We start from the raw sequence: 16,033 nt of genomic DNA, 5'->3' as shown, positions 1-16,033 counted from the left end.
TGCTGCACATCTTTCCCAGCTTGGTCCCTCTGTCTAGCCAATCAGTACAAGTCCTTTTCTCCCTCCTTAGTGTCCAACCTCTCATACAACTCATCATACACCTTTTCTTTAGACTTCGTCACCTCTCTCTTCACCTTGCGCCTTATCTCCTTGTACTCTAGTCTACTTTCTGCATCTCTCTGACTATCCCACTTCTTCTTTGCCGTCCTTTTCCTCTGTATACTCTCCTGTATTTCCTCATTCCACCACCAGGTTTCCTTTTCCTCCTTCCTCTTTCCAGATGTCACGCCAAGCACCCTTCTTGCTGTCACCTTTACTACATCTGCTGTAGTTTCCCAGCTGTCTGGTAACTCTTCACTGCCACCAAGTGCCTGTCTCAGCTCCTCCATAAACTCAACCTTGCAGTCTTCCTTTTTAAATTTCCACCATTTGATCCTTGCCCTCACTCTCTTCCTCTTCTTGATCTCCAACGTCATCCTACAGAACACCACCCTATGCTGCTTAACTACACTTTCCCGTCACCACTTTGCAGTCTTTAATCTCCTTCAGATCATCACTTCTGCATACGATGTAATCTACCTGTGTGCATCTTTCTCCACTCTTGTATGTAGCCCTATTTTCCACCCTCTTTTTAAAATAAGTATTCACCACAGCCATGTCCATGGTCGTTTTGGCAAAATCCACTATCATCTGACCTTCTTCATTCCTCTCCTTGACACCATACCTACCCATCACCTCGTTTCCGCCTGCACCCTGTTGGCTAACAGTGCCCATGGCGGTCGTTCCAACCCAGGGCTCGACCGATCCGGTATGGAAAATTTGTATTGTTGTCTGCATATTGATTTGGCAAAAATGTACACCGGATGCCCTTCCTGACATAACTCTACCCATTTATCCGGGCTTGAGACCGGCACGAAGAAACACACTGGTTTGTGCATCACCTGTAGCTGGGTTCTTAGGCCTAAAAGACTACAGCAATGAAACACACCCGAGGAATCACAAACTCTTCTGACATCAATTAGCCCAAACATTACGGTGCCCTGAAATGGGGGGGTCCATGTAGAAAAAGTGCTGTCATTTCTACAGGGTGTGACTGAAATGTTTGCAAATCCCCTTTAAATGAATATGTATAATGTAACTTTAAATAATGAATTATTTAAAGTTCCTACCCTCAGTTTCACTCTCTTTACTTTCCTCCTCTCCTCGGACACGTCACCCCTAGCCACCAGTAGCCCAATTTCCACCAGCATCCTGTTGGCTAACAAACTGGTGATAACCTGGGGCTTAACCCATTCAGGTATGGAAATATGTATTGTTGAGTACTGATATGGCAAAATTTTAGACTGGATGCTTCATGTAACCCATTTATCCGGGCTTGAGAAGCACGAAGACACACTGGTTTGTGCATCCCCTGTGGCTGGGAATGTGTCCTACAAGACTAAAGCAATGAAACACAATTAATCACAAACTCTTCTGACATCAATTTTACACCAAAACAAACATAAAATGGCTTCTTTAAATCACCAAGCAAAACAGCACAATGAATGAGTGATTTTGTTTCAACTCAGTGCACAGGCCTACAGAAGCTGCTCTGACCTTGGAGAAAAATGAGAAGATTAGCAAACCAAGGAAGAGCGCGGCCATTGGTGTTTTAGCTCTATAGGTGAGTGGCAGGTGACACGAGGACTGGTCACCTTTGTGACACACTGGTAATATTCATACTCACCCATATAATGTTTACGGGTATCTACTGTCAGGACTTATTTATGGTAAGTAAACTAAAATTTTCCAGGTTTCCCCGTCTATTTGCTCTAATACGTGTGTTCATGTATGTAATTATTATCTCAGTTATGGCTGCAAACATCAAGCAGTCCAAGCCTGCACTCACTGATGAGTGCTATAAACAATAAATACAACTGAATTAAACAGCAGTGTTACAAAAATTAATCGGCCTTGAATTAAAATTGCCCAGTTTTTGCTGTTTATTGTGAAATCGGATTGTAGTTGGTTGACTGGTCTACTGATTTCATGACATGGAATTTGTTAATCTGAGGACATGCGTACAACTGACAGAGTGCAGAGTGGAAACTGGTGAAGAAAATAACTGCTGTGTGGAAATATCTTAAAAGTATCTGAAAAGTGATAGGAATGTTACATGTGAAGTTTAAAATGAAAAATGTAGGTGTTAGTTGTGGTGGATTTAAAACAAAGACATTTGGAGCAACAAATTAGCTTTGACACTTTTAGGTACAACATTCGACTGAGCGCATCGACTTTCAACAATGCAGTGAAAGCAGGAAAACCACGAAGGAACCAAATGTGTCTTAGCTGTCAGTAATGGCACTGTTTGAAAAGAACCAGAAATATGATCAGAACAGGTCAAAAAAATATTGAGTATCCCTCAAAAATAATTGCAATTTATCATTTTAGATACTCAGCCATTTTCTACAGTAGAAAGTTTAGGATTCCATTATTTAAGTCCTATAACATGGATGCACAATATACACCGGCGAGAGGATGGTTCTTTTCAGACGTAGCATTACCCAAGATGTACACTTTCGTGACATTTCATATACAGTGACATGCGAGAGTGTGGGGACCCCCAGATCAAAATAACTGTTACTGTGAATAGTTAAGTCAATAGAAGATGAATTGATCTCCAAAGGCCACCATTCTTTTCTGCAATGTAAACAAGATTTGTGTATTTTTTTTTTTTTTGTAGAATGAGAAAAGAATGAAGTATCCCACTAATGTATGGGCACCCCAGGTGATCAGAGGTCTCGGATAACTCTCCACCCCCGACCAAGATGTCAGACTTTAAAGTAGTGCTTTGACTTGTTCACAATCATCATTAGGAATGGCCACATGATGCACATGTCAAAGCTGTATCAATTCTGACTCCTCACAGCTTGTGCCAGCAATCAGCAGCCATGGGCTCCTCTAAGCAGCTGTCTAGCACTCTGAGGAATAAAATCATCAATGGTCACAAAGCAAGAAAAGGCTACAAGAAGACAGCAAATTTTTCAAGGAGCCATTTCCTCAGTTTGTAGCGTTATTAAGAAATGGCAGTTAGCAGCAACAGTGGAGGTCAAGTTGAATTCTGGAAAACCAAAACAATTTCCAAGAGAGCTGCTTATAAGATCGCTAGAAAGGCAATTCAAAACCCCTAAAGCTTCATGAAGATGTTTTGTAGTCATACTCTGGACTGGTGATGCGACACCACCACAGATATGACCTTCACGAAAGAGCCATCAGAAGAAAACCTCTCCTGTGTCCTCACCATAAAATTCAGGATCAGAAGTTTACAGATGAACATCTAAACAAGCCCGACGCATTTTGCAAACAAGTCCTGTGGCCTGATGAAGTCAAAACAGAACTTGATGGACACAATGTGCAAAGGTGGGTTTGGAGTAAAAAGGGGGCCGAATTCCATGACAAGAGCACGTCTCTGACTGTTAAGCAATCGGAGAAGATCGATCATCTTTCGGGCTTGTGTTGCAGCCGGTAGCCTGGGGGTATTATTCAGTTTCTTAAATTGCATGTGCGTGAGTCACCTTGATATCAGTCTAAAAGCCAGAGACAGCAACAATAACATTTATTTATATAGCACATTTTCATACAAACAATGTAGACCCCATCTTCATAGAGAAAGGAAAGGCGGACAAAGTGACAGCGTTACCAAATTATTTTCCTTTGATTAAACAGAAATTGGAAATATTACAAAAAAATCTGATGAGAACAGGCAATTCAGCCCAACAACTCTTGCCAATGTGATCCACACAACTACTCTAAAGCAACATCAGTTTGAGTTTTGAAAGTCCCTAAAAGTCCTACTTTCCAACACATTACCTGGTAATGGTGGCTGTTGTTTTCTGTGTGAAGAAAAACTCTTTAATGTGTAGCAGTGTCACTGGGGAATGAAACTTCAACTCCCTACAGTGGCTCACATTGGTCGTCTGCTGAAGGTGCAGGGGCTACTGGGGACAAGGAGGCAGGCGCAACATTAAAAGGAGGCCAGTTCAACAGGGGACAAAAAGACTTTTGTATTTGGTGTCTGGAGTTGCCTGTCTGTTTGCCTTCCCATTTTGACTTTTTCTAGCACTGCTTTGTATTTTTTGTAGACTGGAGACCAAAACTGTACACAGGACTCCAGATGAGGCTTCATCAGTGTGTTATAAGTCTTCAACATGACCTCCTTGGACTTGTACTCCACACATCAAGGCGCTATATAAACTGATATTCTGTTCACTTTCTTAATGGCTTCTGAACACTGTCTGGAAGTTGATAGAGACAAGTCCACTATGACTCCTAAATTCATCCCATCAAGTGTACTTAGAATTTTCAGACCGCCCATTGTGTATTCAAACTATACTTTTTTACTTCCTATGTGTAATACTTTACATTTTCTTACATTAAATTTCGTCTTGCACAAATTTACCCAAGCCTGTATGCTATCCAAGTCTCTCTGTGATAATTCAACAGATTCTCAATTATATGCCAATCCACCTATCTTGGTATCATCTGAAAACGTAACCAGCTTGTTATTCACATTCCTATCCAAAATCTACTTTATATACAGTATATAAAATCCTAAGTCTAAAAGTGCAATGATTTTATGTGAAGTTTTATGTCACACTTTAAATCAGGCTTATTTTAAAACCTACATATATGTATGGTATCATTCTTGTCCGAATTTATCAAACTTTAATGTGATGTTGTTACATTTTCAGATTCTAAAAACTAAAAAAATATCAAGAACTCACGTCCTGCAAGACAAGATGTTGTGCCAAGTGATTTAACCACACCTGGGACCGGAAATAAAAGAGTAGGTCAGCTGCTGTACAGGCTTTTTAAATGTTCAAAGTGCTACACGAGATGCAGATCACGCAGCATGGTCGAGCAAAGAGGAGGTTATAAAAAAAAACAAAATAAATCTGTAATTGCTTCCCATTGTAACACTGTTTAAGAGAGGGTTTCAGAGGAGTGGCCGTGTCTCCTTGGGGTGCGTTCAGCCCCCCTCTTCACAACGCCAGCGGCAGAGATGTGATGTGGTTGGTGCATAGCGCAGGCCGGGGGGTTGGCGAGCGAAGTGAGCAGGGGGCGAACCCCCTAGTACTTTACATTTTCTTAAATTAAATTTAGTCTTCCAGATCTGCCCAAGTCTCTCTGTAATATTACAACAGATTCTCGAATAACTTCCAATCCACCTAGCTTAGTATCATCTGACAACTTAACCAGCTTGTTATTCATATTCCTATCCAAATATTTATATATAATAAAAATAGCAATATCCCCAGCACTGACCCCTATGGGTCACCACTCTTACAATCAACCAGTTACCAGCCAATTTTGATAAGGTTCCTCTCACCATCACTCTCTGATTCCTGTGCCTGAGCTAATTCTGCACCCACCTACAAACATCACCCTGAACTCCTACTTCTTTAAGTTTGATGTCCACGCTCTCATGTAGCACCTTTTTAAATGCTTACTGAAAGTCAAGATAAATAATCTCATCTGCTCCACTTTGATCGTATTATTTTGTTGCCTCTTAATAGAATTCCAGCATGTTAGTAAAACACAACCTCCCTCCTTTGAACCCATGCTGACTATTCAGAACTCCTGTCCTTGCCAAGTGTTACTCAATTCTATCCTTGAGAATTCCTTCCATTGATTTTCCTGTGATGCACATTAAGCTTACTGGCCTATAGTTGCTATGATCTGTCCTGTCACCCTTTTTATATAATGGGATGACATTTGCCATTTTCCAGTCCTTCAGAATCTCTCCAGTGTGCAGTGACTTCCTAAAAATGTGTCAAGGGTTTATATCTGTACTCGCTAACCTTCTTAAGAACTCGAGGGTAAATATTATCTGGTCCTGGTGATTTATTTGATAAAGTAACGTAGCAGCATTGAAACAAGGATGGTGACAGAGGGAGAGCTTGTGCCTTAAGTTAGCTGTGTGGCCAAAATAATACGTCAGACGAGGGAGGTCTGATCAGTAAAACTGTTCTTTCCATGTCTTGCTCAATCTTTTCCATAATAAATTCCTTCCATTAGTTTATCTGGGATCCGTGTTAAGCTTACTGGCCTATAGCTAATTGGATCATCCTAATCACCATTTTTTTTATAAAACGAGATCATATTTTTCATTTTCCAGTCAACAGAAATTTCCACAGTGTGCGAGGACTTCCTAAAAATGTGCTGTCACACACGTGAGCTTGGGAGGTAGGCTAAGGGCTTAACTAGGGCAAGATACATGAGCAGACAAAGTGCATAATCCTTTCTTCTCCCTCTTCTGCATATCACCTGAGGAGAAATCAGCCTAAAAAGCTTCCTCCAGTTCCTGTACCTCTTTCCTAGCTACACTTCCCATTGACGTCATTTCCTGCTCTTGCGCTTGATTTTGGACCCACCTCTTCCTCCTCTGACTTTCTGTCCCTTTTTGGACACGGAAACAGAGACTACTCTGGAACCATCTTTTTTTTTTCTTATACTGTGTGTTATAATATATGTGGCACATCCCCAAATGTTATTCTGCTCTCCCTTTGTGTTTTGACAGTGTCCAAGGTTTAAATATGTATTTACTTACCCACTTAAGCAGTTGAGGATAAGTATTATCTGGTCCTAGTGATTTGTTTAAGTTCAGCCTATTTAATCTGAGCTGCACTTCTTTCTCTACAATTTCCAAATCTCTCCGTACCTCCTTTGTTGTCCCTGTTACCACTGGGAGGTTATGCACTTGCTCACTTGTGAAAACTTCTGAAAAAAAACAAGTTTAAAGCATTTGATATTTCACTGTCTATGTATTGTGATTCCCCTTTTATTGTTCCTGATCAGCTTCACCTCCTTGGCTTTTCTTTTATTACTAAAATACTGAAAAACTCACTTTAGTCCATCTTTTTACCTTATCTGCAATATTCCTCTGTAACTGCATTTCACCTTCCCTGATATATTTCTTAATGATTGCCCTCTTACTCTAAATGCCCTACTGCTAGCATTGGGGTACTTAGTTTTCTATAACTTATTTAGCTATTTTTACATTTGCAGCTTCTTTAATCTTATTTACCCACTGCAGAGTTCTTATTAATTTCTTTAAATCTGTCCTGCATCATGTCAAATGTTTAACTTCTCCTACTAAGGAATCCTAGTTACTCTTGACCGTTTGCTGCTACGACACCAGTTAATTACGGACTTGTCAGCAATTGCAAAAGCATTCTCTGCCCTCTGACCAACAAACACAAAGGTTTGAATACAAGTACCTTTACTAAACATTGAACTCTCTTGTGTTGATTGCAAAAAAAAAAACAAATAGAGAAAAGGTATGAAACACCCTAAGAGCTCCTTAACGGTAACCAAGAAAACAAAGTTAAATTTAACTCACACTCACACAAAAGTAACACATACACACAGCCTTTTCACTTTACAATGCAAGAATGATGTTAGCGGGTCCCTTCACGGTGTTGCTCCAATTCAGTGCTTCAATGTTCCATCCAGATACCTCTTAAGGGTTGTCACAAGGACCTTAAAAGATCTGAAGAGCTGTATAAAACTGGAAAACATGAACAAAGCATTTTGAAAGGCTTGACAGGGAGCCAAACTGTCTAAAAAAATGGAGCAAAATCAGTACTGGAGTGGGAATCCAGCAAAGACCACAGTGTGAAAGCAGAGGTGAAGAAAAAAAACAGAGGGGAAGAGCAAAGGACCTGCAGAAAAATGTCTGTGCATGTGTCCATGTGAAGGACAATAAACTGCTCAAACAAATTAAAGGAACATTTTGAAAACCCACCAGGTCTCAATGGGAAAAAAAACATTCTACTGGATATCTCTACTGATAAGGACTGATATGGTGATGTGTTAGGAATGAAAGGATGGCAGCCACATCGTTTGATGGAAATGAAAATGATCAACCTACAGAGGGCTGAATTCAAAGCCACCCCAAAAAACTCAAAGGGAATAAATGATGAAGTAGGCAGGCGAGTCCATTTGGCCGAAATTTCATTGCAGCAACTTCAAATCGCACTCAGTAGTTTATACGTCCCCCACATGCTTGCATGCATGCCTGACCACGTCCTAATGAGATGACGGATGGTGTCCTGGGGGATCTTCTCCCGGATCTGAACCAGAGCATCACTGAGCTCCTAGACAGTCTGAGATGTTGGATGGACCGAAACATAATGTCCCAACCAGAAGTGTTCTATTGGATTAAGTTCAGATGAGCGAGCGTGGGAGCCACTCAATGGTATCAATTCCTTCATCCTCCAAGAACTCACAAACACATAAGGCCAAACATTGTCAAGCACCAGGAGCCACTGCATCAGCATAGGGTCTGACAAAGGGTACAAGGATTTCATCCGGATACCTAATGGCAGTCAAGGTGCCGTTGCCTAGCCTGTAGAGGTCTGTGCGTCCCTCGATGGATATGCCCCTCCAGATATACCATCACTGACCCACCACCAAAGCGGTCATGCTGAACGATGTTACAGGTAGCATAACGTTCTCCACGGCTTCTCCAGACCCTTTCATGTATGTCACATGCTCAGGGAGAAACTGCTCTCATTTGTGAAAAGCACAGGGCGCCAGTGGTGGACCTGCCAATCCTGGTATTCTATGGCAAGTGCCAAATGAGCTACATGGTGCCCACTAGAGGACGTCGGGGCCACATGCCACCATCATGAAGTCTGTTTCTGATTGTTTGCTCAGAGACATTCACACCAGTGGCCTGCCTGCTGGACGTTATTTTGTAGGCTCTGGCAGTGGTCATCCTGTTCCTCTTTGCCCAAAGGAGCAGATACCGGTAGGTCCTGCTGATAAGTTAAGGACCTCCTATAGGGGGCTCTGTCCAGCTCTCCTAGAGTAACTCCCTGTCCCCTGGAATCCTCTCCATGCCCCGGAGACTGTGCTGGGAGACACAGCAAACCTTCTGGCAATGCCACATATTGATGTGTCTGCCAATCCAGGAGAAGTTGGAATACCTGTGCCATCTCTGTAGGGTCCAGGTATCACCTCATGTAACCAGCAGTGACACTGACTGAAGCCAAATGCAAAAACTAGTGAAAAAAAACAGATGAGGAGGGAAAAAATGTCAGTGACCTCCCTCCACTTGTGAAACCATTCCTGTTTTGGGGGTCGTCTCATTGTTGCCCCTCTAGTGCACCTGTTGTTCATTTCATTAACACCACAACAGCGGAGAGTGATTAACAACCCCTTCTGCTACTTAACTGACCAATCCAATAGCCCACAATTTTCATACACTTGATACAATACCCTCATTAAAAAATTATTCCTTTAATTTTTTGAGCAGTAAATAAAAACGGTGTTTATGGAAGGACAACACCAAGAAAATCAGTATAATCTAATAAAAGCAACACTGAACATTTCAAACTTGTAAAAGATCATCTCGATGTTCCTGAACAGACAATGTTCTGTAGACAAATGAGGAAAAAGTTGAACTCTTTTGTCAAAACGTGTGACACCATGTTTGGAGGTAAGAGACAACTGCACATCGATACTAAAGCCTCAAGATAAAGGGAGCATCATGGTTTGGCCTGCACTGCATCTTCAGAGCCTGGAGAGCTTGACACGATCAAAGGGACAGTGAATTCAAAATATTATCAAGAAATCTGACAGCAAAACAGGATAGCAGAAGCTTAGCAAAAGTTGAGTTATGATACAGGACAAAGAGTCAAAACACAGAAAGATATCAAAAAAGACAAAGACTTAAACATAAGGAAATTGGTGTTCTTGAATGGCCAGTAAGAAACACGCGATGCTGTGGCCTGACCTAAAGAGACCTGATCAGAAAAGAGCTCTCAGGAATAAAAGGAACCAAAAAGGTTTGGAGAGAAGGTATGGATTAAAATTCAAAGCTGATTAGCAGCTACATGAAGTTTGGTGGGGGACATTACTATTAAAGAAGGGTCAACCAGTCGGTAAATATAGGAGGGTCATAGACTGGACTGCGAATGTTAAAGTGATGTGTTCAGGACTGACAAGAAGTCATCCAATTGTTTGTGAGTTATTAGCTTAGGACAACTGTGGTTGTATGTATATGGAGCATAGATGAAGATCAGACCACATTGTTAAGATGAATTAAAGCAGATATCCAGGGAATTCCAAAAGGTTCACAACCTTCTTTTGCAGCTGTACATTTGTATAGCACTCTTTACCAAGGACATGTTTAGGACTTTTGCATGAAAAATTGCAAACCTTACATAAACATTAATGAAATATCAAACTACATTTAAAACACACAATAAAAAACAGTATTTCTCAAATAAACCGCAAGAACTGACCTTTCAAGCCCATAAACCACAACCCTAAAACTTGCTTATTTTTTATATTGCACTTACTTTTTCCAGACATCTTCGTAGATGGTGGCAAATTTTCCTGAGCTCTAACAGATGTAGTTTTCTTAGTCCTCTTTGGTTTAGACTGCAATGATTCAGTCTTCACATTAACAGAAGGCTCTGGAGATGAACAGTGTCTGCTTTGAGAAGAGTCTAACCTGGTCACCAATCCATCTTGACACCCATCATGAAAGTTGTCTTCTTCTACACTGTTCAGATATGTATGGTTGTGTGTCTTAATACTGACAGACTTCTCTTCTTCATCTTCTTTAATGCCCACTGCCTGCAGTTCACCGATCTCCTCCTTGATGCTCAGACTTTCCTGTTTAAGGTAGATGGACTCCAACTCACAGTCCTCCTCCTTAATATCCATGATATTTCTGTCCACATAACTGCTCTCCTGTTTCACATCCATTGAGATTTTTCCAGTAAAGATTAGCTTTTTCTTTTTCTCTGTAAAAACAATAGGAATTAACTTCACTAAAACTTCATCACTTAGATCTGAAGTCACTTGAATGTCATTTCACAACACCCTCTCTGTTAAGGTTTATGTAAAGATTGACTGTTCATAGCATGCCGACAGTAACACAGTACTCTTTATTTCAAATTATCAGTGGAGGGAAGATCCAACAGGCTGAAACAAGAAGAACAATCTACTATGGGTAACCCAAAGAGGAGAAACCAGATAAGTAGCAACCAATTACTAAACTTCATGCATATTCTACTCAAAGAGGATCTTGATAAGAGGAGAGAGGTCAGGTGGTATGTAGGGATGACCGTTATTTACTGACTCAGTACCAATACTGCGATATGAAAGCTGGTATTGATACCCAAGTCAAAAGACTCAGTATCGATCTAACACTACCTTGCAAAGCAAAGTTAGATTTGTCAATGCATCTTGGGAGAATAAATATTATTATCTATACTAATAAAAGGCAAAGCCCTCACTCACTCACTCACTGACTCATCACTAATTCTCCAACTTCCCGTGTAGGTAGAAGGCTGAAATTTGGCAGGCTCATTCCTTACAGCTTACTTACAAAAGTTGGACAGGTTTCATTTAGAAATTCTACGCCTAATGGTCATAACTGGAAGGTATTTTTCTCCATTATCTCTAATGGAGTTGAGCTGGAATGACGTGGGGGGGCGGAGTTTCGTGTGACATCATCACGCCTCCCACGTAATCACGTGAACTTACTGTCAACGCAGTGCGTAGAAAACCAGAAGGACCTCCAAAAAGCGCTTAAGAAAACATGCATTATATAATTGAGAAGACAGCGAAACAATAAGAAGCGAGCGAGTGACATATACTACCATATTCATGAGTGATGCTACCTCGAAAAGAAAGCAAGGTGCAAACCTAAACTTTAAATTAAGTTCATAGACAGGCTACCGCTGGCGTTTCACATGCCCACAGGTAATGCGGGATACAAGTTTAATGAGAGGACGCAGGATATAAACGAGAGTTTTGATCACTTTGTAACTAAGTTAAAATTGTAGGTGAAGGGGTGTGCTTATGCAAATTCCGAGAGACTGTGTTTGTGGGGGATTGACAGTTAAGGCGGGTGGGGGAGTCACGTCATCATATCCCCTCCCATTCATCTAATTTCGCTCTGAGCTGAGCTCCGCGGCTAATTCCGTCTTCCGAAGCAACTTTGGCAGACTGCCACCAAATACTCACAGAAAAATCCACAAGTTAATACACACGCTGTCTCTAGAGTTTCTACACACTGAATCCTCCAGGCACTACTTACAAAAGGTCACATTGACAATCGTGTTACGTTATTTTTAAAACTTTCCTTTTCTTAGCACAAGCACAGCTGAGAAGCTTCGATGCATGTGCTCCATAACGCTAAAAATAATGCATTTAATCACACTTTGCATTACAAGCAGATTACATTGATCAGCGCATCCCGATTCATTTTACCCTCGCACCACCTTAGTTTGAGAAGAAGTATGAAAAAATATGAGGTTAACACAGAAAAACAGATCACCAATTCAAGCTTTATAAATAATCGATTCGCCATCAATAATTGTTTTGGTAAAGCCATCCTCCTTCCATTTTATAATTTTTCCGCCACTAGCCATGATTAAATGAACAGTAAATAAAGTAAGAGCAAAGCGAGGGTGACTTATTTAGGCAGGCATATATATGACAGCAACACTCATGACAATGTCAATCATGGTACGTTATTATTAAAATGTTTCCTTTTCTTTTTCATTACTTCTTTAACACACTACTTCTCCGCTGCAGTAGCGGGTATTTGATATATATATATATATATATCATATAATATATGAATGACCTCCAAAGATCGCTGAGACTTTTGATATCATGAACGAGTCTGAAAAAACTGTGGTCTCCCGCCCAGCAAAGTCAAGCAGCCAGCGCGTGCATAGCTGTGCCGGCCTTTGAGACGCTGACTGCGCTTCTGCCTTAAGTCAAAGTGAGCACTTTTAATTTTTTTCATCCTCCCCCTGCGCTATAGCCCAGACAAGTGCAAACACGGACCCCTTTTCTACACCACGGCAAAATAATATTAAGGCATTCACACTTTCTTTTGCGTGCCATCACAGCCGATTAATGGCAGGGACGTCTCACCAGTCTACACAAGACCCACCGCGACTGTCCCCAAAAGCCGATCATATCGTCAGTGAAGACGTCTCTCTACACTATATAAAAGAAAAAGGCAACTTTCCTTTCTTTACACCTTTTTTCCTTTGATCCCAAACCAAAGCCTTTCTCGCTTAACACTGCAGAGGACACAAAACTAATTTTCTTTAATTGCCGGTAAGGCACATTACCAGAGGCACCAATTTGAACGTTCACATAGAAAATGTAATTTCTATACCACAGCCGTCGTGTAGCGCCTTTCAAAAGGGATCTACTACCGAGAGATGATCCATATACATTTTAGCTGCTGTTAGTTACTTACCTGTTGTGTTACACGTCTTTAAAATGTAGTTTACCCAACCACTCCAGTAGTGCTCAATGTACCTGTACTTCTTAAAACGTTAATGTTTTACTGTTTAATAACTTATAGACTATATTTTATTATTTCTCACTTGCACTCAGTGACCAAAGCTATACACACACATATATAAAAGCTATACACACAAGTATATGTATGTGTATATATATGTATGTGTGTGTATATATATATATATATATATATATATATATATACACACACACACACACACATATACTGTATACGTACGTATGTACATACATACATACCCACATATATATAATTTGTGTGTGTGTATATATGATGTAGATAGGTATATATATATATATATATATATATATATATATATATATATATATATATATATATATATATATATATATATATATATATATATGTATGTATGTATGTATGTATGTATATATATATATATATAAATATATGACAGCAGCAATCCAAGCTGTGAGAAAACAGTAAAAGGAGGCGTGTCAGACGTCGTGGTACATTTTCTGATGCAGCTACGAAAACAACTTTGTGACGCTGCCAAATACACAAAACAATTACTTTGACAATCATGTTACATTATTTTTAAAATGTTTCCTTTTCTTTTCATAACTTCTTTAACACACTACTTCTCCGCTGCGAAACGCGGGTATATATATATATATATATATATATATATATATATATATATATATATATATATAGATAGATAGATAGATAGATAGATATGAGAACAACACTCATATCAATGACAAAACAATTACATTAACAATCATGTTACGTTATTTTTAAAATTTTTCCTTTTCTTTTTCGTACCTTCTTTAACACACTACTTCTCCGCTGCGAAGCGCAGGTATTCTGCTAGTTGATAATAATAATAAAAGGCAGAAACAGGGCACACATGAAAACTGCACATGGGAAGTAAACTGGCTCAGGTTTAAACTCGCACTACTGGAGCTGTATGGCAGTAACACAGACATCAAATTGTTAATAACTTCTTTAATAATCATTATCAGGCATTACCAGTTGAACTTTAGCAACAAAAGATATAAAATTGTGCAGTACAGTGGAATAGGATTACGGAGAGAAAAAAATCCAATCCCACTCAAGGCATGGAAATGTATGCTGTTTAAACTGGATTAAGCAGTTTACATAAACCGTATATTAGCTCCAGCAGACCCCCATGACCCTGTAGTTAGGATATAGTGGGTTAGATACTGGATGGATGGATAAACTATTTGAAGGCTTCATCAAGTATTCAGAGCCTGTCACTTTCTGCACAGTTGATTGTGTTGCAGGTTTCATTTTAAAACGGATACATTTTACACTTTTGCCCATCAACATACACTCAGTAATCCATAATAACAACATGAAAATATATTTTCAAAAAAGTTTTAAAACTGTATTCTCTCATTTCAACAGTAGAAGTATTGATAGCTCTTCAGATTTTGTTCAGGTGCATCCTATTTGCTTTCATTCTTCTTGAGATGTGTCTAGAACCTCATTTGAGACAACCTGTGACAAACTGACTTGATTTGACATCGTTTAGTAAAGCACACATGTACCTGTGTATGCAAGGTCCCACGATTCAAACTGCATGTCACAATGAAACCTAAGCCAAGATGCCCAACAAACTCACTGTAGACCTCTGCAATCAAATTGTGGTCAGGCATAGATAAGGACAAGGGAATAAAAAAAATTTCTAAAGTCGTGGGCATTTCCAGGGATACTCTGGCCTCAACAACTGTGAAATGGAAGAAGATTGGCACCACCAGGATTTCACCTAGAATGTGCAGTCCAGCCAAACACAGTAACACTCCAAGATAGGCATTGGTCATGAAGGCGATCAAAAACCTAATGGTTGCTGTAACAGAGCTTCAGAAGTTCGCACAACCGGTTAGAAGAACAAACATCTTGGCAGCACTCCATTAATTAAGCATTTATGGTAGAGTGGCGAGATGGAAGTCACTATTGAGTAAAAGGCATATAAACGAACCACTTGGTGTTTGCCAACTGACATTTAAAGGACACTGACAGCATGAGGAAAAAGATTATCTGGATGCATGAGACAGAATTTGAACTATTTGGGCAAAACTTCAAGCACTGTCTCTGGCAAAAATCAGGCAGTGCTCATCATCTGCCTAATATCATCCCTTCACTGAAGCATGGTGGTGGCAGCAACATGTTATGGGGTGCTACTCAGCAGCAGGGATGGAAAAAGTGCTCAGAATGGAGGAAATAATGAATGCAGTCAAATACAGCGAGAACCTTGAGCAAAACCTGCTCCAGAATACACACAACATCAGACTGGGAGATGGCTTTCTTTTCAGTATGATAATGATAAAGTATAAAACCAAGATAATGATACGCTGGCTTTGGGGCAAGTTTCTGAGTGTCCAAGAGTGGTCCAGCTAAAGACCACACTTAAACCCCATAGAACAGCTGTGGAGAGACCTGGAAGATGCTTCCCATACAATCTAACATCTCGAGAAGATCTCAGGTTAGGTCAGGCTGGGGAGTATGCACTGGTACAGCGTGTTGCCACACCCACACCATGAGAAAACAGCTCGCAATCCTTGTTGGCAACCCCCCGTTCAGTCCGGTCCTGCAATTGGTCCTCCAACTTGCAGGGATAATTTGGGAGTTGGCTGCAGGATTGGCATGCCAGCCACCATAAAGTAACTTCACACAGCTCCAAAATGGAAGGGCAGA

General features: G+C 40.2%; 1 protein-coding gene across 1 annotated transcript in view; it reads right to left on the bottom strand.

Annotated features, from left to right (window-relative positions):
* LOC120534721 (zinc finger protein 239-like) overlaps positions 1-16,033 on the bottom strand; it is a 113,266-nt gene that overhangs the window by 88,614 nt on the left and 8,619 nt on the right. The window contains exon 2 of the mRNA XM_039762305.1: positions 10,350-10,799. Within this exon, the coding sequence (XP_039618239.1) occupies positions 10,350-10,761 (412 nt within the window). The 5' untranslated portion in view covers positions 10,762-10,799. The remainder of the gene's footprint in view (positions 1-10,349; positions 10,800-16,033) is intronic.

Source organism: Polypterus senegalus, chromosome 8 (assembly GCF_016835505.1).
Source record: "Polypterus senegalus isolate Bchr_013 chromosome 8, ASM1683550v1, whole genome shotgun sequence".
Taxonomy (NCBI): domain Eukaryota; kingdom Metazoa; phylum Chordata; class Cladistia; order Polypteriformes; family Polypteridae; genus Polypterus; species Polypterus senegalus.
Note: the sequence above shows the minus strand (reverse complement) of the source record. Positions and strands in the feature narration are given on the sequence as shown.